Source organism: Cryptomeria japonica, chromosome 1 (assembly GCF_030272615.1).
Source record: "Cryptomeria japonica chromosome 1, Sugi_1.0, whole genome shotgun sequence".
In the NCBI taxonomy this organism is placed as follows: domain Eukaryota; kingdom Viridiplantae; phylum Streptophyta; class Pinopsida; order Cupressales; family Cupressaceae; genus Cryptomeria; species Cryptomeria japonica.
In genome coordinates, this window is record NC_081405.1 from 318,598,134 (window position 1) to 318,610,198 (window position 12,065).

General features: G+C 37.3%; 1 protein-coding gene across 5 annotated transcripts in view; it reads right to left on the reverse strand.

The window, feature by feature from the left end:
* Positions 1-2,402: 2,402 nt before the first annotated feature.
* LOC131070622 (putative potassium transporter 12) overlaps positions 2,403-12,065 on the reverse strand; it is a 128,645-nt gene continuing 118,982 nt past the window's right edge. For all 5 annotated transcript variants that reach the window (XM_058006209.2, XM_058006210.2, XM_058006206.2 and 2 more), the window contains one exon: positions 2,403-3,567. In XM_058006209.2, the coding sequence (XP_057862192.2) occupies positions 2,501-3,567 (1,067 nt within the window). In that variant the 3' untranslated portion in view covers positions 2,403-2,500. The remainder of the gene's footprint in view (positions 3,568-12,065) is intronic.

Consider the following 12,065-nt stretch of genomic DNA (forward strand, 5'->3'; position numbering starts at 1 on the left):
TCACTGTTGTTCTTTAATAATTGCAACAGTCAAAATCCCTTAACCGGGTAGGTCCTAACAGGCCTTACATTGTAAATCCCTTAATCGGGTAGCTCAACATCTGAGTGTTAAATCCTCTTGCGAGGTTGATCCTAACAGGTCAAAGCTCCTAACAAGGCTCATCATCTAAATCCCTTAACCAGGTGACTTCGAACAGGGTTTGCTCCTAATAGGGCATCATTGTAAGCTTCTAACCAAGCTAGGCTCCTAACAGGGCGCATTCCGAAAGAGTGCACAATTTTTGTGGGTACCAATTCCCACCATGGTTTTTCCCTATTTGGGTTTCCATGTGAAAAACATGGTGTTCATACGGTGAATGTTTTTGTGTGCAGTTATGTTTTACTTTCAATTTATGCATATTGATGAACACTTAATGAGTTGTTTTGATAAACCAGTTTGACAGTTGACAATTGGTTATCAGTGATTACCAATAATGGTAAAGAGTTTGTTACTACTTTATGTTTGATTTGAAGAAGCTTTATAAGTTCAAGCTTTAAGTTTGAAATTATTGTTAATACTGATTCACCCCCCCTCTCAATATTAACCGGATTCTATCTATCTATATCACTTTATATCATATCATCTCTCTCTCTCTCTCTCTCTCTCTCTCTCTCTCTCTCTCTCTCTCTATATATATATATATATATATCTATATATATATATATATATATATATATATATATATATATATATATATATATATATATATATCTGTGTGTGTGCGTGTTGCTCTCTCTCTCTATCCCCCCTTCCTATATCTATCTATACTTCTCTCTATCTTTCTCTCTCTCTCTCCCTCTTGCCCTCTATCTATATCTCCTTATATATATCTCTCTATCACTCTCTCTTACCATGTGTCTATTTATCTCTCCCTCTCCCTCTTCCCCTCTCTATATCCCCGTATATCTCTATCTATCACTCTATATTACCATATATCTCTCTCTATCTCTCCCTCCCCTCTTCCTCTATATCTCTCTACCTCTTCCTCTCTATTTTCCTATCTCTCTATCTTCATCTCTCCCTCTACCTATTGCTATCCCTCAATCTATGTCTCCATCATACTCTCTCACTATATCTTCCTCTCTCCCCCTCTATATCTAGACATCTCTATCTCTCTTTGTCTCCATCTCCCTCTTCCTAGACCTCTATATCTATATCTCTTTGCCTTTTTATCTATATCTCTCCATACTTCTTTCATCTCTCCCTCTGTCTCTATCTAATTATTCTCTCAACATCTCTCTACTAATCAACCTCATGTATAGCACAAATGTATGCAAAAAATATTTTTCATAATTGACCTTCCACACCTCTTCAGCGTACCCATTGCACACCAAGGTGCATTTGCTAGTTTTTATCATTTAGGGGAAATGACCCAACCGTCCATATACAAATAACTGCTATGTTCTTGCCCACCTAACCCCCCAATTATCATCTTTAAAATAATCAATACATGATAATTAAAAGCCTACTAAAATATTCCACATGTACCAATATCCACCCACTTGTATTCCCAATAAATTAAAATTTGAATATTTAATTGGAGTTGTGTAACTTCATCAGTAACCATAAGGCATTCGTCCATAACTATTGGTAAACATATTTATTAGAGAAATATATATATTAGATTAGTTGTGCAAAGTTTTTTGGTAGTTTAATCATATATTTATTAGGACATCTATGAATAGATATTGGGCAGTCACTTCTAAATGACAATTTTTTGACATTTGTGCACATAACAAATCCTCTGGCATTCACCGTAACTACTCAAAAGTTTGAAACAATAAATTTAAACTTTTCAATTGTAAAAAAAAAAAAAAAAAAAAGTACCATTTAGAAACTTAGGTTACGGGCACCTACTTTTTCCCATCTTAAGTTATCCATATACACTATTTTCTGAAGACGTGCATTTTCTTTCACTCTTAATGACGTAATTTGCTTATTTCTAATACACTTTCGATCAAATAAATCTGTAAAATCAATTAGTGTATATATAGATTCACTGCCTTTGATTTAAGATTTCATCCAATAGGCTGTGATTGAAATATGTTTAGAAGATTATTCCTGCGTTATTCTACGAGTTTCCTTTTATTGCCTTTGATTTCAGATTTCATCCAATATGTCCTGATTGAAATATGTGTAGTACCATATATCACTGATAGTAGAGAAGCTGGAAAACTTTATCTACACTTTTTCTAGAGAAATAACACACGTTGAGCATCTTGTAAAGAATGGATTTGTAATATAGGTCTACAGCCTTTTTTACGGTAATATAAAACCCCCGTAGCCCTTAATAACACTTTCCTGGATATTGCGATCTCCTTTAATGGGGTTAACAATGCTTCAGTTGGCTTTGGACACGATAATAACTGAATTAATCTTGATTAAAAAAAAATTATGTACATAATTCATATGCTTTCTGTAAAATCAATATAACTTTGTTAAACATTTAAGTAGTGTTCTTTCAAACATAAAATACTTGCCCTACATTTAAAAGGCTTTCATGTGGAACATTGAGGATGACACTGTTCTCCCTGCATATTCTGCTAAGGAAGGCATAGATGTGGTTTACAGCAGCTCTTTTAACAAAGTTCGAGTCCCTCCTTGCCCTTACTATTGTGTTACCCAAAATGTGAACTATTCCTGCATCTTTGCAACTAATCAAGTAGTCTAAATCACTTACATAATGATTATTGTTATTGACGCTGCTAGTCTCACTAAGAACTGAACATTGAAGTTGCGGTGATTTCTTCTCTAGCATTGTATCTGACGATACATCAGAAGTTATCGATGGACCGGATAACTCACCAAGCTCAGAGTCAGGATGAACATTACTCTCTATTAAGTTTGAACATTCTGGTTTCAAGGGCTTCTCATCCTCTCCATCGTCATCACTTGAGTCAAAGAAGCTATCCATCAGGGATTCCTGGTGTACATAATGGATAAGGCTATTCATGAGTAAGTTTTCAAAATCGTCTTCCCTCTTATGCAAATCTGTATACCCATACCTCACTGCACAGCGAAACATGTTAAGCTCCTTCGGCCCAATTCGTTTCACATAGAACCGTTCTTCTGGAGTAACTGTTGTTACAGGAAGATATTTGACACACACAAACACAACAATAGAATGAATTGCAGGCAGATGGGTGACAAAATGAGAGAAGATGGGTGGAACTCCCCGGGCAAGGTCTGTGTAAACCAAACCGATACCAGGAACCCGTACAAGGCCAAGGCTAGGACCAAGGCCAAGGATCCATGCTATTGGCACCTTGCTTTGCATCTCATGCTCATACCTCTTTACAGTCCCATAATGCCAGACATACATAACAACCAGGAAGATTCCGGCTATAACCAAGGGAGCCCAACCACCCTGACCTACTTTGAATAATACTGCCATGAAATAGACCATCTCTATCGATAGAAAGGTTACCGTAAAGATTATCACCAGCAGCAAATTACTTCGCCAAACAATGAGCATGATAAGTGACATCAAAATTGTAGTGACCAGCATTACAGCAACAACAGCAATGCCTGCATGCACAAACCAGTTATTTCTTGTAAGAAACCATTGCCAGAGCCAAGCCATTATTTGATCCAGGCACGCTCAAAAAATGAAGATCTGAAAATATGTAACCTTTTATCAGAGACATTAACATTACAGCAGATGGGCTCTTTATTGACTGTTTTATAGCATCTTTAGGCTTCCAATCCAAAACAGAAATATAGTTGTGAGATATACAGAAGTCATTAAAGTGGTTATATTACTGTGACATGAATTATTAGGAAAATCTATTTTTATGCAAGATCCCTGCATTGTGTACAGATTCCTACAAATGGGTACGAAATTCAAATATGTGATCTAGGACAATTATTGTTGATATGAAATCAAGAATAATCACTATGAAATTTCACTATACGTTTTTCTTCATATTGTTGGATAAAACATAAATAATATCCAGGGCCATGTGCATGAACATCTTCACACAGTATTGTAATGGTTAAGGGAGCGTAAGTTGTACAAAATCTCTCTAAATGCACCTACTTTGAAAGGGAAGTTCAGTACTTATGACATATAAAATTAGAACTGGAATTGCAATTGAGCCTTAATTAATTATTGCTATCATGGTGTAGCCTAATACTAAGGATGTTTTTGAAACTGGGAATTTTATCGAGCTGAACAGGTATTATCACCAATACATTGAAGGGTTATTCGGGACGACAATTGTGATAAAGCCTTCCAACTCTTAAGCAAAAGGCTAATCACAACCCTAATGGAGAATTTATAGCCGTTGTGAATGCTTCCATTGGTGGACTAGGAATTGTACTTGTGCAAAAAGGCCATGTTGTAGCATTTGAGAGTAGAAAACTGAAGATTCTTAGATTCATGAAGTAAACTATGCACTGCATGATCTACAGTTGGCTACTATAGTGCACACACTGCAAAAGTTGAGGCATTTCCTTTTAGGAAAGCCTTTCTAGTTGAAAACAAACCGCTTAAGTATGAAATACATTTTTACACAATTCATTTAAATGCTAGACAATGCAGATGGCTTGAATTTTTTAGTGAATATGACTTTGATATAATCTACATTAAGAGGCGAAAAAACCATGTCGCTGACGTGCTAAGTAGTCAAAGACATATTGCAGCTATAGCTACTTTGCAAATTACATATAATAACAGGTTTTGAGGACATAAGAATCTTATTTATGGTATAAAGAAGTGAAAAGAGAATGAGATGCAGGTTCAGATTCAGATTCACGTAAACAGCTAGAATATAAAGCAAATTCAAATGGATTACAATGTTATAGTAACAGAATTTATGTTTTAAATGCAAAAACTTTGCAGGAAATTATTTTGCAGCAAAGGCACAATACTCCTTATGTCAGGCATCTAGGGATAGAGGAAATGATGGCTGATGTTAAAACTATCTATTTCTAGCACAGGATGAGTAATAGTGTAGCAGAATTTGCATCTAGTTGCCTTGAATGTCAAAGATTAAAGGTGGAACACCTGCACCCTATTGGATTATTTTATCCTCATTCCATAACTGAATATAAATGGCAAGTAATTAGCATGGAATTTGTGCAAAGTTTACTTACTTCCAAGAACTCCCTTGATACACTTTTAGCTGTAATGGATAAACTTACCCAAGCTACCCACTTTATACCAAGAAACCTCATAGAGAATGCTCCTACCTTGGGAATTTATGCAAGAGATTTTCAGATTGCACAGGGTTCCTAAAGTGGGATGCCATATCATTTTTGGACAACTTTGCAATTTTCTTTCGGAACCAAGCTAAATTTCAGTTCATCTTACCATCTTGAAATCGATGGGTAGACAAAACACATAAATATAGTTCTTGAATATTTATTAAGGATGTATTGCATCAATTGACAGTACAAATGATAAGAAAATCTAGCCTTAGTGGAGTTTTCATACAATAATTCACATAACAGATCTTTCAGTATGGTTCTATTTGAAGCCTTGTACAACAAAAATTGTTGAACACCATTAAGTTGGGATTAATTGGAAGAAAAAGTAATAGTTGGGGCCTAAAATGCTATGTGAAAATGAAGAACAAGTGAAACTTACTAGTCACAGATTGAAAGAGACCTCAAATACATAGAAGAGCTAAGAAAATTAGAACCAACCTTTCAAAATTCAAAGGTGGTGAAATTTATTTTCTAAGGGTAAAACCCAAAAAGAACTACGAAACATTTGGGAAATCCACAAAGTTGGCTCCACCATATGTGGACTTTTAGAAACTTTGTGGTACATCAATCCAGCCATAAGCAAATCAGCACTCACACCCATAGTTTACATACTTGGCGAGTCATTGAGTCCTAGCCTTTCTTTTTGCCCCATGAGTTTTGGTAAGGTTTACTTGCCGAGTTTTTTTGTAGTCTTCTTTTAAAGTTTGCGACTCATTTTGCAGAGACACCAAAAGCCAGGCAAGTTTTTCCATTTAACTCATAGCGCCAGCAACATGTCAAAAATTAGGGAAAAAAAACATGGGTTACACTGCAAAAAATCTGTTTTCTTGGCCTTCTAAGCATTGCTTTCTGCCTTTAAAAAAATAGGAAAATGGTGTGTGCCATGAAGGTTTGTGTGGTTTTGAAGGTCTTCATTTGGGCTTGGTGGCACGGACTCCACCCCTTGACCCTGCCTTGTATCATGATAAGGTGTGCCAAGGGCATTGCCCCAGACCTTTGTGGGGCACTGCTCCCAAATCCCCATGAGGAGCACTACCCCTCAACCCTATTGGGGGCCCTACCCCTAGAGACTCACAAGGGGCTCTACTCCTCAACCTCACTAGGGGCATTGCCCTAGACCCCCACCAAACTCATTTGATACATTTTGTAGCCATATTTTGAATAATATATTTTATTTTTTTCAAAAAATTATGTTTTCTTTAAATTTAAGTGTCTTTTAAGGTGCCAAGTTTTGTCCAATAACATTGAATGTTGAATGGACCAACCTACTATCTCTCCGGCTGCTGAGTTTTTCTTGAGCACTCTCTAAGTCGGATTTATTTGGCAATCCAAGTACTCTCCGAGTCTGAGTTTGTGAACTATGATTACACCTATTCTAAGCCACTTGCACAACATATTTCAAGTTTTCTTACTAAAATATCATCGTGTAGATTTTACTTATATACTTGATTGGAGTGCTATACAAATATAAGAACTTGGAATAATAACTTTAGAACCTATGAATACTTTTGGATAGCTGTTCAATTAAACAATGCAAGATCCAGCGAATCTATATTCAAAGAAAAGTGGCACATGAAAACATGTGGCTGAATTCGTAACTTTATTATTCATTATCCTAACAATTTAAGGACTAAACATTGTCTCAAAATATAAATAGGAGTCACATAACAAAGCATCAAAACGATGCTATTTTATAAAGGGGGGAATGTAATGCCTCTCTCAATTAATAATTTTACCATGCTGATATATTGATTCAAATTAAATTTGATTTGAGTCAATTTGATTATAATAGATATTGCTGATAGAATTAAATCTGATAACGCAAATGAATTAATAATTTTTAGTATCCTACTATAATATATACTTCATTATCGTCTTTGCCTTGTGTTAAGCATTTTTCTTTGAGCTTTTCAATTGAAACAAAATGTAACATGTACATTATGTTGGAGTGAACATGGTATATTATCTAACTAGTTGCATATTAGATCCTATTCACACTTACATACTTAATCTTGCTTGGGCTATTTAAATTTTTTCTCTCATATTATAGGATTAAGACACTTTCCATGATCTTAGTATGTCCTAAGGTTTCATCCTCGTCTTTATAAGGAGGAATTCCTCATTACATATTGTACCAATATCATTTTATTCATTTCATGAATTATTTGGCTTCATAGCATTTACATTGCTTCTCTCTTGTGTGGAAGGTTGTTTTGGTTGCAAGTGATCCTTGAGCTACTATGGGTTTGATCAATAACTTTTACATGGAACTAGAGCAGTAGACACCAAGCAAGAATCAAACTACATTGTTTTATCCAAAATGTCTAAGAAACTTGATTTTTTCTTTTGTTTTATCTAAATCAAACATCAAGAGTCCAAGCTAATAAAGGTTAAAGGTAGCTTGTCATTTATATGTTTTGAAGGTTACTAGAACCATCGTGGAACAATTTTAAGCTCGCCATTATGTCTATAAAGGCCATTTACCTCCAAAACACCTCTAAATCATTGAAATTTAACAACTTTGACATTGCATTTATTGTTTTAAAAACTATTGCGCAGTACAGTTATCCATACACCACACAAATTGATCAAAATTATCCATAGGTTGCAGGACATATAGAGAATATTTAGCTAAATACAATAAATGCAATGGCCAAAATAGCTGAATCGTGTGGACCAAGCATGGGGGGGTGTTGACGTGTATTTTATACATAATCATACACAGAATAAAATACCCAAAAGGTACCTTATCCTCTCTTGAATAAAGTCTTTGATTGCTGAAGATATCGCAAGAAGGATCAATCAGGTGACTCCAATGTTCTTTTAAGTAGGGTCTCTACGTGTGGATAAGCACCAGTGGTCGTTGTGATTGTTGTGTCATCAAGGGGCCTTACGTTCCGAAATAGAATTTCCTAAACTAACAAATTCTCAAAAAAGATCAAAAGCGAAGGGCTTGCAAGAGATTAATTCTAATCTAATCCTAAGAATGACTCAATGTGGACGAGACTTGGCAAGATTCTACCAACTTCAATATTGCCATAAAATAACAACTCAACTGAAATTGATGCGATCTTCTAAGGTAACAAATGATCTTTCAATTCATCAAGGATCATAGACACTACCACAAAGACACATGTCTAAAGTTCAATGACGATTGAAGGTTTAAGTGATTCAAGTTTCTCCAGTTGACCACGCAAGGCGTTCCTACAATCAGCAAGAAGCTAGTGGTTTGGAAAGTGAATCTTACCAAAGATCAAGCCCAACACTTTGTCCTTCAAATTAAAACACTACTTTGATTGAGAATGATTCAAAAAAGTGAACCACCATGAAGATAACCACAAGAATTGCAATAAAACACCATAACTTCAATATTTTATTGATCTCAAAGCCATCATAAACAACAATTGTTTGAAATTCCTTCTTCAAAGCTCAATCTTGCTACAAAGTAACTTGCTTCTATCAAATTGCTAATCTCTAATCACTAATGCTGATATCTAATGACAAAATGAAAAGGAATGAGGGTATATATAGTATCCTCAATTACAATGAACGGTCCAGATCAAAAAGAAGATCAATGGCCAAAATTATGACACCTAAACCCTAATTAGGGTTTATTACAAATAGTCCCCTTTTTACTGAACAATATTAAATGCATAGCCAAATATTAAATTTGGCACAAAAATCTAGGAGACATAGACCAATGACAATTAAGGTGCCATGTCATCTATAACAACCTTTCTTCTAGAATCTTATTCCCTTTCCAATGCTCCTTTTTAGCATATGCAATGAATCTGGATACGATTCCTTCGATCTCAGCAATTGGAATATCGGGAAGATTCCTCATTCGTTCTTCCAAGTGGATGACCTGATCAAAAGCCTTGAGAAGAGCAACGTCCCATGCAGGTTCAAGTTCTTTGGTCTTCTCAATCAGGAGCACGGTAGCAAACATCTGGTCCCGTTGCTCATCTGTGATAATATTCGCATCTTTGCAAAAGATGACCTTGACCCTTTCTTCCAATTCTTGTAAGTCCACATCTGTCTCAACTTCGATCCTCCTACCAAGAATAGTACGTAGTACCTCAAACACTCTATCCTGGATCGGGTGGATAACCTCCTCAACATGATTGCATCGAGTACTGATGTCCTCGAAGAGAACTTCCTTCATCTGGAGTAAAGTTGACCACTGAAGTAAACTATGAGGTCCTCCATCCATTATCTTTTCTTGTACTAGGACCTTCCATGATGTTTGTCTGATTACTTGCAGGACAGGAATGATAACATCTTTAGTATGAGCAAAGGCGGCTACCGTTATCATTAAGTTGTGGATGATCTCAAGAACCTGGATAGCTCGGTGAATGGTCTGCATCATCCTTGTTGCAAATTTCATAGCAACTGTATGAGATTTGTCAATCCAAGAGCTCATAAGCTGGACCAAACTCCTGACTCTCTCTGCCTCACCAATTGATTGAAGGGGAAGTGCCTGCACAGGAGATACTACTGGATCCTGACATCCCAAAGGCTGATTGAGATTGCTGAAGTAGCTTCTCCATGCACCGACCTCTCTCTCAAGCTTTCTATTTTTCTCCATTTCTTCCCTAAGCTTGTCTTTTAATGCTTCAAATGAATCGGTGGCCTCATCTAGTGTCTGCTCGGCTGTGAGTGGACCAAGCTCAAATGCCTCTACATCATATTCCTGTGCGAGGATCTCACCTTCATATTTGTCCACTGCAGGTGTAGCTATCTGCAATTTCCTGGATCCTGTCTCATCTCTGATCATCTTGGACATCTTAGTAGCCTTCCTCCTTTCTGTCACTAACTGAGAATTCCCAACAAGGCTCTCTAAATCAATCACATTATCTTCGTCCTCAATCACAATCACCCTTGTTAGTCTTTCTTTTAACCAATCTGGGATGGCAGATCTTGTTTCTTTAACCTGTATCTCCTTAGGCAATGTTTCTTCTTCTCTGAGAGGAGATGTTACTTCGTTATCGTTCTTGTCTTCATGTAGCTCATTAGCTTGGAGAGATCCACTAGGTGACCTTCGAGGTGCCTGCCCTTCTTCCTGTTTATCGTTTTGTACCATTGATTCCATAGACTCCTCCATTTCAAATGTCCTCTTCTCTTGTCGAGAAGATGTGCCGGATGAACGATCTCGGTTGGCCTCTTGCTTCTTCTTGGAGGATTCTCTTTTCTCAGGTCGCTCTTTTCTCTTTGAGCCTCTAGGATGAGGATTGCCCTCACTTACGCTTCGAAGGTTGCCTTCGCTTGTGTTTCTGGGATTAGGATTACCTTCACTTACACTTGCTCCACCTTCTGCTGGTCTTTCCTCCAAAGTAAAAGTCATAGATATGCCCTGCTCTCTTAACTTCTGATGTTGCACATCAACCCATCTGCGAGTACAAGACAAAACTGGAGCCATCAAAGCATCTAAATCCACAATCTCGGGTTCATTCCAATCTAACCTTACTGATTTGCTTTCTCGATCATAAGATGATTGGAGATGTCTACCACTGTCCTGAGCTTGGTCGGCCACTCTGTAAATCTTGCATTTCCTGATGAAGTCCAAAGGCAATCTAGAATGCATCTTTCTTTTCACTTCAAGATCATCTGATAGATTCATCACAAAGTCTTCTATCTGAAATTCATGCTTGTATTTTCTACTGACTGTCTCCTCTATATACCCATAAGGATCAAAGCTTTCTCTTAAGGCAAAGAATGAAAATGAATATAAAGCTAACTCCTTCTCTGCATCATCCATGGCTAGAGCATTAGGACATACCTCAACTGAATTCCCTAATATGATAGGCACAGGAACTCCATTTCCATGTCTGTGTCTGAATGCCTTCGCATAAGCTGCCAACTGTCTAGTTACCTCAAGTAGCACTATTCTGTCTGTCGGATATCTCGGCAACATGTATGGAGGTGAAGGACATCCATGAACTCTAATATATGTAAATTTCGGAAATTGGATAAACCAAGCACCGTACCTCTTTACTAACTCTTGTGCATCCTGAGATAGCCTATTGTGAATCCCACCTTGCAACGTCCTGGTGATGTTCATCGTGAAGGTATCATTGACTAACTTGTAGTTACTTCCTAGCGGATGATGCAAGTGAACATAGGAATCACAAACTCTGACCTCCCCGGGTCCTCTTCCAATCACTCCTCTGTGAGGTAGTCCTGCATACTCAAAGCTCCTGATTAAGGCATATATGATGTATGAACTCATGTGGAAGGACTTGGTAGCCTTCAGTCTCCTTAACTGTACGTATAAGCAATGGCTAATCATTCTAGCCCAATGAATTGTTCCTTTTCCCTGAACTATCAATTGGATGAAGTAGAACATCCACTTCTCAAAATAGAAGGCTTGAGGAGCTCCTGTGACTCGGTTGAGTAGTGTTATCAAATCTTTGTACTCCTCCTGGAAGTCGATCCTATGTGGTGTGTTTGGAATCTTGCTCAGGCGAGGATGACTCTTAAGTAGCCAATTCTTATTGATGATGCTTAGGCAAGTGTCTGGATCATCCTCGTACATGGACCTGGCTCCTTCTGTGCTTTTGTAAATCATATCTCTGTGCTCCGGAAGATGGAAAGCCTCACTTATAGCCTCCTCTGAAAGATAAGCCAAAGTGTTTCCCTCCTTAGACACGATCGATCTTGACTGTGCATCATAATGGCGAGCACATTCGATCATCAACTCATGGCACTGGACTGTTGGAGGGAAGCCGGCCGCCGTAATGATGCCACTTTCAATTATTCTCCTGGCGACAGGTGATGGCTTGCCAATGTAAGGGACCTCTCGAAACTTCTTCGTA